Genomic DNA, 14,067 nt, shown 5'->3' with positions numbered 1-14,067 from the left:
GATGAGGGAAATGAAGGATTGGGCAGAATCAGGCCTGGGGAGTCATTGAAACAGAGCCCTGATGACTAGGGAAGTGTTTGTGTCTGACTTGCTTGCAGGGGGGCTCGGATCAGGAGAGGATAAATAAATAAACATCACTTTGGCTGCTCTGAGCTACTGTTTGGCTGCTGATGTGATAGAATGTAGGGATAAGGCTGCGAGAGGAGGGAGGGGGGAAAGGAAGACAAAGGGAGAGAGAGAGAGAGAGAGAGAGAGAGAGAGAGAGAGAGGATAGAGGTTGGGGTTGGTTAAGAACCCCTAGAAAGCAGGGGCTGCTACTTCCCTTTGGGGCAGCTGCAGGAAAAACCTTAGAGAAGAGGCACGGTCCTCATAGTACTTTTCATGGAAGTGATGAGCTGAGGGCGCCCCATTGGTCAGAGCAGCACCTGCGCTCCTCTCACACTGTAGAGTTACTGCAGCTCTCACCTTGCCGTAAAGTTATATCCACTGGCACAAATAGTTCTTTTTAGCTATGGGATACTTCTCCTTTTGAAGAGTTAGGAAATGTGATTGCCTATCCAGAGTTTATTCTGCCATCTGGGCTTTTGTGTAGAACTGGGGTAAACTTTCTGTAAATGGCCAGATAGTAAATATTTTCATTTTTAATGGGTCTTATTATATCTTCTCCCATCTGTACAACCAGGCCACTATTGAACAAAACAGTTCTAGATAGTGCTTGAATGAATGGGCATGGCTGTGTTCTAATTAAACTTTGCTAAAAAAAAAAACAAAAACAGGTAGTTGGGGTTGGTAATCCTGATTGCGAGTGATGGTATTCCATATGGGCGCTGGTGTCCCAGCTGCTCCACTTCCCATCCAGCTCCCTGCTTGTGGCCTGGGAAAGCAGTAGACGATGGCCCAAAGTCTTGGGACCCTGCACCCACCTGGGAGACCTGGAAGAAACTCCTGGCTCCTGATTTTAGATCAGCTGAGCTCCTGTCATTGCAGCCATCTGGAGAGTGAACCAGCAGATATAATATCTTTCTCTCTGTCTGTTCTCTGTCAATCTATCTTTTCAATTAAAAAAACAGTCTTAAAAAATGAAAACAAAAGCAAGTAAGTGTCCAGATTTGGGCAACGGGTCATAATTTGTCAGCTCAGGATAGAAAATATCATTTGTTAATAGTAACTCACTTTTTTTCTCCTATAAAATCGCCTCAAGGCATTTCCCCCAAATGCTTTGTAAAAAGTAAGGTATATCGGGCCCAGCGCGATAGCACAGTGGTTAAGGTCCTCGCCTTGCACGCCCGGGATCCCATATGGGCACCAGTTCTAATCCCGGCAGCCCCGCTTCCCATCCAGCTCCCTGCTTGTGGCCTGGGAAAGCAGTTGAGGATGGCCCAAAGCCTTGGGAACCCTGCACCCGTGTGGGAGACTTGGAAGAGGCTCCTGGCTTCGGATTGGCTCAGCTTCAGCCTTTGTGGCCGCCTGGGGAGTGAATCATCAGACGGAAGATCTTCCTCTCTGTCTCTCCTCTCTGTATATCTGCCTTTCCAATAAAAATAAAATAAATCTTGAAAAAAAATAAATAAATCTTTAAAAAAAATAAGGTATATCTTCTGTGGCCATACTTAATACTAACACTAGACATTTTGATAGAATTAAAAGACTATTCAGTCCAGTGATGTTCAAATCGCTGTGATGATAAATCAAGGAACCAGGCCTGAGAAAGCAGTAGAGGACAGGCCAAAGCCCGGGAACCCTGCACCCATGTGGGAGACCTGAAAGAAGCTCTTGGTTCCTGGCTTCGGATTGGCTCAGCTCCAGCCGAGGCAGCTGCTTGGAGAGTGAATCATCGGAAGGAAGATTTCCCTCTCTGTCTCTCTTCCTCTCTGTATATCTGCCTTTCCAACAAAAATAAATACATCTTTTAAAAAAATTAAATATTTGTTGGTGGTCTTCAAAAGAGTTTTTACTGATGCGATCAGAAGCAAGGAAAGAACAAAAAGCATGAATCCAGTCCAGTTGGGTGATCATTCCTTGTTTCTGGTATCATGCTTTAAAAAGGCATTTATCACATAATTGCCTATAGAACAGGTTAGCACATACATGTCCTCGCTGGTTGGGGAGGGGAAGGGAAGTAGTAATGGGGGGGGGGGCGGGAAGGAACTACTTTGTGAGCCTGGTCAGGTGGAGGCACCAAGTGCCAGCAGCAGTCCTGGAGAGGCGGGTGATATGTGACTTTGAACTTAGACATGAGTCTCTGCACTTCATTTGCTGCCTGAGCCGTTTGACTGCTGTCTGTTTTCCAAGCGGGAAGACTAAAAACGATGCTACTTCCCTTCCCTTGCTTTTGGATGGATTAAGCAAATTGGTTCCTACAAATTGTCTAGTGGTTTGCTGGGTGCTTTAGAGAGACTAATTCCCTTCTGCCTTTTCCTTGTTCTGTTCTCTGGGATATGGGATGAGCTCAGCAGCCCTTGGAGAATTCTTTGGTTTCTTTCTCATTAATTGACGCCCAGTCTTTTCTTCTCATTCCAGGATGTGGCCAGGTTCTTCGAGTCCCAAAGGGTCAGATTTTGTTGGAGAGCTATCCCTTAAATGCTCACTGTGAATGGATCATTCACGCCAAACCCGGGTTTATCATCCAATTAAGGTAAGAGACTGGGGCCAAAATTAAGGAGTTTGAGATTATGAGGAAACAATAATAAGATGGAAGGCCCTGGGGCCTACACACCAAAAGCCAATAAGCAGCATTGGGTTTTTAGAAGTGTAACATATGTATTGAAACCTTTCTTTCCAACCTCATTGATTCTTTAGGGGTAAGACCTGGACAGAACTACAATCAATCAAATAAATGCTTGTCATTCACACCCATGAATCATGGGGTTTAGGTTATTTTGAACCCAATAAATTACCAATGAAGGAAATTACTGAACGTCAGCTACACATCTTTAACAATTGTTCTCATTTACCTAGCACTGGGCTATGTCCTAGTGGAGGGGGGATATGGAAAGTAAATGGTACAGAACTAACCTAACCTTCAGGAGTTCAGGATATAGATTGGGGTTCATGCTGGTTATGGCAGCATCAAAAAACAAAGATAGGCAACAAGAAATGAAGTCATTCTCTCTGCTGTAAGAAAAGTAAGCTGTTTTCTCTTATGGAGCATTAAGATCCTGATAAATGTTTAATTCATGTTACATTTGTGCACCCAGAAGATGGTGCATGTCAGGTGGCTCCCCAGTTCTCTCTCTGTCCTTTAGAAGAGACTAAATAAAGAGTCATGATTCCATGATCAGGTTCCCCTGTCTTGACCACTCTTCCCTATGACCTTCATAGAGTTGGTCTCATTACATCATTTAGGTCTCTACCTAGCTATCACAGTCTTAAAGAGGTCTTCCTTGACCACATTATGTCAAGCATTCTTAGCACTTTTATTTTTTAAGATTAATTTATTTGAAGGACTTACAGAGAGAGAGAGAGAGAGAGAGAGAGAGAGATTGTGTGTCAGCTGATTCACTCCCACACATGACTGTGGTGGCCAGTGCTGAGCCAGATTGAAATCAGTAGTCAGCAGCTTCAGATTGAAACTAGCAGCAGGGAGCTTCATTCAGGTTTCCAGCCTGGGTGGCAGGGTCCCAAACACTTGGGCCATCTCCTGCTGCTTTACCTAGGCTCATTAGCAGACAGCTGGATCAAAAGTGGAGCAGGTTGGAACACAAAGCAGTGCCCATATGGGATGCTGGCTGGTGTCACAGATGGCGGCTTTACATCCCTTGCTACAATGCTGGGGCTTGTTTGAGTTTAATTTTTCCTTCTTACACTCTTCCCTGGTTTATTTTATTCAAAACATTTAGGACTCCTTGGGTTTGCCTTGTGTTTTTGGTCTCCTTGCATGTTATCTGACCTCATTTCCCTGTGGGCAGACTCTGTATTCAGGCACCTCTAACCTTCTGGCATGGAGTCAACCTATAGAAATTTGCGTTCAATAGATTAAAAAAAAAAATGAACAGATGCCTGAATGCAAAGGCAGGTTGTAATGTCTCGTGCAGCTTGAGAGACAGTTGTTGTGTCTGTATGGTTTCAAAGGCACGAAAGCCCACAGAAGAAGCAGGTTCCCCAATCCCCAGAGTGAGAAGGTGGCAGCATTTGGATGAGAAGTTGGGCGTCATCTTAGAAGGCAGAGCATGCAGCACACAATGTGACACATGTCTGACCTTCCCCCAAAAGCTTGTGCAGATTCTTGGCATGGAAGACAGCACTGCCTTCCACTTGATGTGCAATATGAACATACGCAAAACAGCCTACATCTCATGTGCCCACCTAATCATCTAGGACCATCTTCCAAGCAGATGAGGTCCATCGCATGATCTGTTCCCACCAGTTCATCATCTGGCTTACATATATCCAGGGATCCTGGGACTGCCCATGACCCACCTCTTTCTTCTGTTGCCTTCTCCACCTGTAGATTTGTCATGTTGAGTCTGGAGTTTGACTACATGTGCCAGTATGACTACGTTGAGGTCCGTGATGGAGACAATAGCGATAGCCCAATTATCAAGCGTGTCTGTGGCAATGAGCGGCCAGCTGCCATCCGGAGCTCGGGCTCCTCGCTGCATGTCCTCTTCCATTCTGATGGCTCCAAGAATTTTGATGGCTTCCATGCCATTTTTGAGGAGATCACAGGTAAAGGCCATGAAGAGACGTGTTACATTATGTGGCTTCTTCCTACAAACCTCTCCTCACCGTTTGCCTCCCACCTCCCTGCTCAGCCCTCATGACACCTGGCAGGTGGGGTTCTCAGAAGCAACCTACCCAGTGAGAAAACAGAGACATTAAGACTCACTTCAGGAAGGTTTACTCAGGACAAGAACTAAGGCTTACTAAACTGTAATATGGGCAAGAGGGCCGGGGCATAGAGAAGCTGGGCAGTTTGCTCTAAGTCACCCAGTGACAGAGGTGGCACTTGGGACTTGTGCCAAGGCAGTTAGGCCCTGAAGCTTCCATGATGGGACCCCTCATGGTTAGGAGAGTCTTTGGGTTCCTGGAAAATCAAGCCGTATGGCCTTGAGAAAGTCCTATCTCTCAGGGTTTCAGTGATAACAGAAAAATGTTAGATCCTGCCCTATTAAGGAGGCTGTGGTAGACAGAACAAATGAAGTGCTTATCTTAGTGCAAACATATAACAGGCACTCAACAGCTGCCCAACCTCAGGTGCATGCTCAACATTCATTTGGAATGCTATCTGGAAAATGGATATTAAAAGTCTTTAACTTTAATGGAAAATGTCGTTTATATAATGGATGACGCTAACTTTGATTCTAGCTTCTGCTCTGGCTAGGAAGTAAGATTTAACTAAAATGAACTTTTTTTTTTTTAAAAGGGTATATTTTGTATTTTATTTATTTGAAAGGTGAAAAGAGAAGGGGAAATGGTGGGGGGAGAGAAAGAGTGGGAAAAGAGAGAAAACTTTGAAAAAGAAAGAGAAATCTTGCACCCGTAGGCTGGTTCACTTACAATATGCAGAGGCGGGCCAGGCTAAAGCTAGGAGTCAGGCTGCTTCCCAGGTGTGCCAGCAGGAGGCTGGAATGGAAGTAGAGTATCATACTTCAACCAGTACTCACATATAAGATGCTGGCCTTGCAAGTGGTAGCTTAATTCATAATATCCGAAACAAATTCTTAATTCTTTTTTTAAAGATTTATTTTATTTTTATTGGAAAGGCAGGTCATGGAGAGGAGAGACAGAGAGGAAGATCATCTGTTGGTTTGCTCCCTAAATGGCCACAATGGCCCAAACCAGGAACCAGGAGCTTCTTCCGGGTCTCCCATGTGGGTGCAGGGTCCCAAGGCTTTGAGCTGTCCTCTACTGCTTTGCCAGGCCATACGCAGGGACCTTGATAGAAAATAGAGTAGCCAAGACATAAACCAGTGCTCATATGGGATTCCGGCCCTTGCAAGGTAAGTATTTAGCCATTGAGCCTTTGTGCTGGGCCCCACAAATTCTTAACTCTAAGGATAAAAAAAAAATTCATACCTCTAAGGCGTCATCTCAGCTTTCATTATATCTATATATTTTTTTCTTCATGTTTTCTCTGTTTCTTTGTTTTAAATTGTTTCATGATACAGTTCCATAGGCTTGGGATTTCCCATCCCCCTCCCCAAGTCCTCTCCTCCCCCATTGATTTCCCCTTTAGTATTAAAATGGGTGGTCCTTCGTGAACAGTTGCAAGTCCCTCTTGCTGTCAGTGATGTGTTTCCCGACACTGTAGGCATGGACAATCTCGGAGATTCCAGCATCCTTCTGTCACGGTATTTCCTGCTGTGATGCATCAGGTTTTCCAATATAATTTCCAACTTGAAGTTCATTTGTTTTGCAATACTGATTATAAAAGAAACACACAACTTGAATGGCACTCCAAACCTTAAGGTTTCCTTGGGTGTAAGGTGTGACATGACTCTGTGGCCAAGGGGGCCAGTCCTTTCAGCAAGCCCAGCAGACCCTGCCCCAGTCTGCTCCTCCCTTAGCTGTTGCCTGCAGGTGCTTCCTTCCTTTACTCCTTGCAGCCTCAGCGCTGGCCTCTCTCCTGTCCTCTTGGAGTCATCTAGGAGTTCTCGACATTTTGTTGTTGTGTGTGACTTCCTGTGGCTGACTGCTGCAGCATGGGTGGTACTCCACAAACGCATGCTGATCGGGGTCTCAGGCAGGATTCACCTTTATGTGCTTGGGGCAGTAAGCAAAAGCTGGCTGTTGTGAAGTCAGATGGAGGGCAGCAGTGGATCATCAGCTGTGCCTCTATGACTGAAGCAAGGTCAGGAGACCTCAGCGCCCCCTGGGGGCTGCCCTGTGCAGGTGCACACTGTCCTGTGCTGGGGAACAGCCAACAGCACTGCTTCTAGTTCTTCAAATGTCCGCTGTATCTGCTTTTCCTCAAGGCTCAAGTCACCTGTCTCGGAGCTGCACATCAGCAGTCACCTTTCGGGCCAATATCACATTCTTCCTCCTATGCTAAGCCTTTTCTGTTTTTCCAGTGAGCTGTGACTGTGCTGTCTTGAATGTCTTGCAACATTTCTCTCTTCTTTCTTTGTAATACATCAACTGTATCATACTTCAGGTTATAATCATTGTGAACTTTTCAAATAGCTTTGATCTAATAAATAGGATTTTCTATTCAGCCTTGTCTCTCTCGAGCACCTTAAGACAAGTACTCAATGCATTCAATGCATTTTTGTTGAATGGAGTTGGGGATATATGCACGTTACTACATCAGGGTAAAAGAATGTAGGAGTGGTTGATCACGTTAATTCTGGTGTTGGCCTGAGTGTTTTCTATAGAGATAAGTGATCTCATGGTTTCCTGTGAACTAAGCTTGGAAAATGCTGAAGGTTATGTACATTCTTAGACATTTATAATACATTTTAAGGTATCGACCTGAGAGATTCTGTCATAAAGAAATATGATTAGTTACCCTTAAATATCAGCAGCATTTCCATCACATACTTGAACCAAGAGCCCTCTTTTGGCTGAACATATCAACATCCCAAGAAACTAATGTTCACACAGTGTTGTTTGAAAATCCTTGCACAAGACTTCAATAGTGACAAAAAAAAAATATCATCTTCCAGTTGTTTTCCCCAGTCCGGGTGCTGCTGAGCTTTCTTGAAGAGGGATGAACTAAAGGCTACTCGAAGATGCTTCTCTCTACTGGGGTCCCTGTGGGAGAGATATAAACTTAGCTGTGTCCTTACCACTTTAATACTCCTGTGTGTGCTTGCTCCATGCTCCTCCTGCCATAAGTATCTTGAGCACACTTCTGGGACATCAAAAATGTCAAATAATATCAGCAAGATCTGACACTTAGAACATAACTGTTTGAGGCACTGACAAATGCTAGTAGTGTAGATTCAGTAAGGGGCATAAGAAACTGCAAGAAGGAGCCTGGTGTTTAACTCAGTAGTTACGTTGCCTATTGAGATTCTCAGATTCTGTGCCAGAAAACCTGGGTGCTAGTCCTAATTTTGCTTCCAGTTCCAGAAGGAGGAGGTACAGTTGGGTCCTTGCCATCTGCAGGAGAGACCTTGGTTAAGTTCCTGGCTCCCATCTTCTATCTTTGGCGTGGCCAATCCTGAGCTGTTGCAGATATGTGGGAGAAGAAACCAGTAGAAGGAGATTCTCTGTCTCTAAGCCTCTCAAGTGCATAAATAAATGTCTAAAAATGTTTTAAAATGTTGGGTCCGGCGCAGTGACTTAGCGGCTAAAGTCCTCGCTTTGAACATGCTGCTATCCCATATAGGAACTGGTTCTAATCCCGGCAGTCCCACTTCCCATCCAGCTCCCTGCTTGTGGCCTGGAAAAGCAGTTGAGGACCCAAAGCTCCTGGCTCCTGGCTTTGGATCGGCACAGCACTGGCTATTGCAGTCACTTGGGGAGTGAATCATCGGACGGAAGATCTTCCTTTCTATCTCTGCTCCTCTCTGTATATATCTGACTTTGCAATAAAAATAAATAAATCTTTAAAAAAATTAGAAGACTTTAATAGACAATAAAAAGCTCAGGTTAAAACTGACTGTAGGCTTGAAGAGGCAAATCCACTGCACAATGGCACTGAAAGATGCTCTTTCTCTTCCAGCATGCTCCTCATCCCCTTGTTTCCATGATGGCACCTGCCTCTTAGACAAAACTGGCTCTTACAAGTGTGCCTGCCTGGCAGGCTACACTGGGCAGCACTGTGAACATCGTGAGTATGCCTCCTGTGTGGGTTCAGGTTCTGCTCGGGCTGGACGGGGGTTTCAGAAGTGTGTAGTAGCAGCATGTAGTTCTTGCCATCTAGGATGATCCATGCAAGATAACTTGTGCATGGATATTTCCCCAGAGATGTGGGGATGATTCTGAGCAAGGATGTCAGGAGCTACCCAGGTTTACCACTTGACATTTCTGGCCTTTACCTGCTGCAGATACTTCTTGAAGAGACAAATGCCTTGAATAATATCAAGAGCTCAAAGCCGGGATCAGTGTCAGTGGTTGAATGCCACCATCATAAACTCTCCAGAGGTTCAGAGTCTGAACTCCCTGTCCATCCTAATGTCTGAATTTCAGAGTTTATGTTCCTGGGCATCTCCGTGGACTCCAATCTATTGATACAGTCCAAAGCTCTGCAGGGTGGGTGGTGAATACGTAGGGATCTCATTCTCCCGGTTATAGTCTCAGTGTATGCATTTTGTCTGGATATGAAACTAATAACATCCACCTTCATTCTTAAATTGTCCCGAATTGTAGGAAAAATTACATTATCTTCCTGCAAGTACGGGGCAATGGTAGGTAAGTTACAGCCTGACCATCAAGCATTTATTAAAAGTACTTTGTATCAGGATCTTTGGACATGCAGAAGAACACACCTTGTCTGCCTTGTAAGGAGCGTATCTTGAATTGTCAGGACAAACTTCATGCTTCTGGGGGCAGTTCTTGAGAAAGCCTGGGAAAAATGGCATTGCAGGGATGGGACACAGTGAGGAGTCAAGGCAGAAAGAAATCCTTCTATTGTGGAGTTCCACAGCTGTTTTTAGCATACACTCCTTTCACTCCAACCCTGCCCTTCAACTTCTTCCCTGAGCTACATCCTTCTGTCCTAAACTCTCCTAGAAGGTAGTCAGAATAAGAACAATAGTAGCCCCAGGAATCTGGGGCAATCTACACAGTAGTAACCAGCGGAGACATGACCCACTCCACAGTAGGTAGCTGTTCTTAATGCAGGTCTTTGAAAAGGAAGGTCATGACCCTTCTCTGATACAGGATTTAAACTAGAACCTGCCAAGTCTGAACATATAGCTGATGGGACCGGTCCTCTGTTCTTGGGGGAAAAACTGTTTGCCTGTTACTCTACATGGTGATACCAAAGCTGTACAGTGCCAAAGGTTGTGCCTGTTGGCAAAGAGGAACTTGGCTATCATAAGGGCTAAAGAGCACAGATAATATCCCAGGTAGGGTTTCCCAGAGCAGATGTGTTCCTGAGGATGTGTGTGCAAGTTACACACGTGGGACACGCTCCAAGGAGAGATCTGTAAGAAGCTGACCTGGGAAAGGAAGGAAGCTAAGCAAAGGTGTGGCTTCAGACAAAAGCCCATTCTCAGTGCTTGCTAGTAGTGAGATCAGGAATGTGAATTGCTTCTCTGAGTATGTCTTGGCCTGTAGACAAAGGGACTAGACTTTCCTACACACCTGTCACTAGTCACACCTGCCTTGGGGGAAAAGGGGAGCATAAATCCTGGGCATGCCCAGCTCTCTGTTTTTGTGACAAAAGTGACTCTAGCAGCCTCTGAACCATCCTCCGAGTGAGATGCTGCAGGCACATACAACGCCACAGCAGTGGGGGGAGGCGTGGTGTGTTTGGCAAAAAGGGACAGCAAAGCAGGGAAACAGGCAAAATGCCAGCAGTGTTTGCTCCTATCGCTTGCAATGAGCATGCACAAATACTCTTGGGTCACTTGAAAGGATCTAGTATGACAGCAGTCTCTAAGTTCACACATTGTTTGAATTCATTCTGCTGTAGTGTTACTTTGCAAACACAGATGGAAACTGTGGTTTGAGCAGGGAGTCCCTGAGTGTGCCCTTGAGTCTGACTGAAGGCATCACTCCGTGTCTTGACCCAGCTGGCTCGAGAGGAACTGTGCAAAAGATGACAATCCTGCTCTGCCCTGTAGTTCCTGCCAACATTCCAGCCTGCTGCATTTTAACCATTAAAATTCCAGGGGCAGACAGAAAAAGTGAACTCTTGAAGGCTGAATTTCTTGGTGACTTGCAACAAATATTAGGGTTTTAATAAACAAACATAAACTGCAGACAGAATCAAAGATCACTAAATATACCAGCATATCTTTAAGAAGCTGGGTCACACTGGGGGGAATTAAGTAAATCATTCCAAAAGTGGTAACTAAAATAGTCATGGGTAACTTGGGAGTGGGAAAATAATTGATTTTTCACTATCATTGTTTTAGTGAGAAAAAATAAACATAATGAAATAGAACATCAAAGGAGTCATTGATAAACTGATTCATAAACAGCCTCAAATCATCTTAAGACAGAGCATGGATGGCCTTGCCAAATTTCAAAGTATTGTTAAAATATCATAATTCCTTAGTACAGATGAGGTATAGAGGGGTGATGATACTGGTGGTAGAGATCTGGCATATCATTTGCTAGCATTAGTAGGAAGGAGGCTGCTGTGTGTCCAGGTTTTATTTCTTCCTGCTAAGAAATTTGGCATGAGTTCTAGCTAACTCATGGGAGGTATCACAAAAAAATCAGCCCCAGTGATGTCCATAATATCTCCACAGCTCTCTCCCATTTTTCTGGAGCAGTCTGTCAGCTCAGAAAGCAAAAAAGAGAGACAGCACAATGAACTATTTTCCTTGTGATGTTGTCAGCGAACTGGAACCATCTCCCTGGAGGAAATTCTTTCAAAATCAGAAAGCAACTTAAACATTCTCATTTTCTCCAAACTCTGAAATGACTACACTGATTAGGTACTTAATAATAATAATGATAATAACAGCAACACCAACAACGACAACGACAGTAGTAGTCGTAGTAATAAAATTGGGGCACACTGGCACAGAGAGAAATGAAGGTTCTGCCTCTCTTCTATTAGTCCCAGTCTAGACCGGGAAACTACTTCACAGACCTTAGTGGTTTGACCTCTTGAAGTCTTTGGGGAAAAGGCAAATACTCCCTTTTTGCAGCTGACAGATTTGAAATAGAGGCTGCAAGACTTGATCCCCATCCAGTTCAAGGCCAGTGGCCGCAACAGCCATTTCCCTTAACATGCCAAGCTTCTCAGACATGGTTCTGAGACGTGTGGTGTTGTGAGACCCTGGTGGATGTACTGATGGGCTCTGGCCACCATCATGTCCCCTCAAAGGACATCCTAGTCCAGGTACATTCTACTTCTGTCCCGTTTGGCTATTGACAGAAGCTACTATTTAAAAAATTTTCCCTGTGAGAGTGGAATGGAAATAAATCCCCTACTTCACTGAAGAAAAAGTATGTGCTTATTTAAAAATTCTGAATATATATGTGTATATATATAGATAGATAGATAGATAAAACCTGGTTGTATATAATACAGTATAATACAGGTTGTATTCCCTGAGCAACCTTGGTTCCTATAGGAACCACCCCTAAAAATGTGATGTATATCCTTCCAGACTTTTCTTTGTGTGTGCAAACCTGTTTTCTGTTTATCATTATGTTAAGCCAGTGGTCATCAGATGGGGTGCTCTTACATTCCATACCCAGCTGCTATTCTGCCAGTTTGGATGCTTAGCAGTGTCTGGAAAGTGTTGATTGTCATGTTTGTGGAGCTGCTGTTGGCATCCCGTGGAGCAAGGCCAGAGATGCTGCTAAACACTGTGTGATGCACAGGGTGGTTCCCATGCTAAGGCTGTCTGGCTCCGTGCCAGGATTAAGAAACCTGATGTTGCATGTACATGGATTGAAGTCTGCAGACACATTTACAGCTTCTCTACTCTGTTCTAGTTATTTTTTCAATGTGGGCCTATTTTGTCTGCATCCTTTAAGAACATGGTAGTTGAGTATTCTGTAACACAGATGAGTGCACATCCATGTGTTCATCTGATTCCTTGGCAGGAAGTTGATGATTGTTTTTAATCTCTTACTGTCTGAGGAGGGTAACAATGGATAACTTCACATGTATTTCTTGACATTTTGGAAAAATAAATGCTTAAATGCTGAATTGTTGGTTCTAAGTCAAGCATCTAGCTTTTAAAGAATGGATGCCTACTGCAAAAACAACAACAAAGCCACATTGAAAAGTTAGGATCTAGTCTCATCAAGCTGGGCATGGATTTTTTTTCAAAGGCATTCCAGCAGGCTTGGGAGATGATTCTTGTTCAGACTTTGAGAATGAGATGTAATCAGGAAGCTTGGCTTCCTTCTGGTGGCAGAGTGGGTGTAATGGGACAGTTGTCCAGGGTTGCTGTCCCCAGATCTCATCTTCCCTAGGTTGTTTCATTAGGAGGAAAGCTTAAATCTGCTCCCAAGTGACCTCCTGGGAAGTGTAACATGGGGAGTTTCCCCATCCTTCGTTTTGGGACCAAGCTAGCCTTCTGCCAACACCTTCAATGACCTTCAGCCTCCCTGGGCCACCGTGTAAGAAACTGGAGCTCCTTCTTTCCTCTGAAGTTTCCTGTTTCTTTGTAAGGGACACAGCAACAAAATAAGTCCTTGAGTAAATGGTCAGAATCTTGTTTTGAGAAAGTGGAGAGCAAGGGATTCATCACCCTGCTCCAGTTTCCATGTTGCCTTTGTTCCTCTGGCCCAGTTGACGAGGCCGAGACTTCCCCCTGCATCCTAATGAAGGGCGATGAAACAAGCTAACGTTCAGGGCACAATGCTCACACTGCAGGCTCTGATGAGCCTTTGAACAAAACAAACCGGCCTCCACCAATTAAAAAAATGGTGAATCCAGATTCATTGGGGTTTTGGAGCATCAGAGGAGTTCCCACTGACCCGTCCCAAACTCTGGGAAGAAAAGAACCCAGGATGAGAGGCACACTTTAAACTCCAGCTTCAAAGGGCTAACCCGAATTTATCTTCTAAGGAAGTATGGGAACGTTGGGTTTTCATGGGAGCATTGATGCCGATTCAGGGAGCTTATGCTGAAGACTCTAGTGGGTAGTGCCCATCTCATCACAGACAGCTAAGCAATTTCATTTCAGTGGGAAACATGCTAATTGTTCTGAGAGCTCTGAGCTGAGGCATTTGCAAAATGCAATTAGTTATTGCATTTTTTTTTTTGGTTGCAAAACAATATCCTCAACACACAGGAGACAGGTACATCATTGTCCAGCATAATCAGGTGCACTTTAAGTTCAGAAAGACCTCAGATTGACACTGAACAAGTCATTGCCCTTGAGCAAATCATTTAACTGCTATAAGCCTCATTTTCCCCATTTATAAGTTCCAAAAAATAATACCAACTACCTCTTAAGGTTTTTTGGGGAACAGAATGAAGTGATCAACAAAAAACTCTTGAGTTAATCAGTAGGAGCCACTGTTAAGGCTTTTGTA

General features: G+C 44.3%; 1 protein-coding gene across 3 annotated transcripts in view; it reads left to right on the top strand.

The window, feature by feature from the left end:
• PAMR1 (peptidase domain containing associated with muscle regeneration 1) overlaps nt 1–14,067 on the top strand; it is a 76,003-nt gene that overhangs the window by 38,334 nt on the left and 23,602 nt on the right. For 2 of the 3 annotated variants that reach the window (XM_040980315.1, XM_040980314.1), the window contains exons 4-6: nt 2,521–2,635; nt 4,451–4,668; nt 8,612–8,719. In XM_040980315.1, coding sequence (XP_040836249.1) covers nt 2,521–2,635; nt 4,451–4,668; nt 8,612–8,719 — 441 coding nt within the window. The remainder of the gene's footprint in view (nt 1–2,520; nt 2,636–4,450; nt 4,669–8,611; nt 8,720–14,067) is intronic. The other variant, XM_040980316.1, reaches the window with a different exon arrangement.

The sequence above is a fragment of the Ochotona curzoniae genome, unplaced genomic scaffold (assembly GCF_017591425.1).
Source record: "Ochotona curzoniae isolate NIBS_2020 unplaced genomic scaffold, NIBS_Ocur_1.0 contig_3432, whole genome shotgun sequence".
Classification (NCBI taxonomy): Eukaryota; Metazoa; Chordata; class Mammalia; order Lagomorpha; family Ochotonidae; genus Ochotona; species Ochotona curzoniae.
The sequence above is the reverse complement of the archived record's forward strand: the minus strand, read 5'-3'. Positions and strand labels throughout refer to the sequence as shown.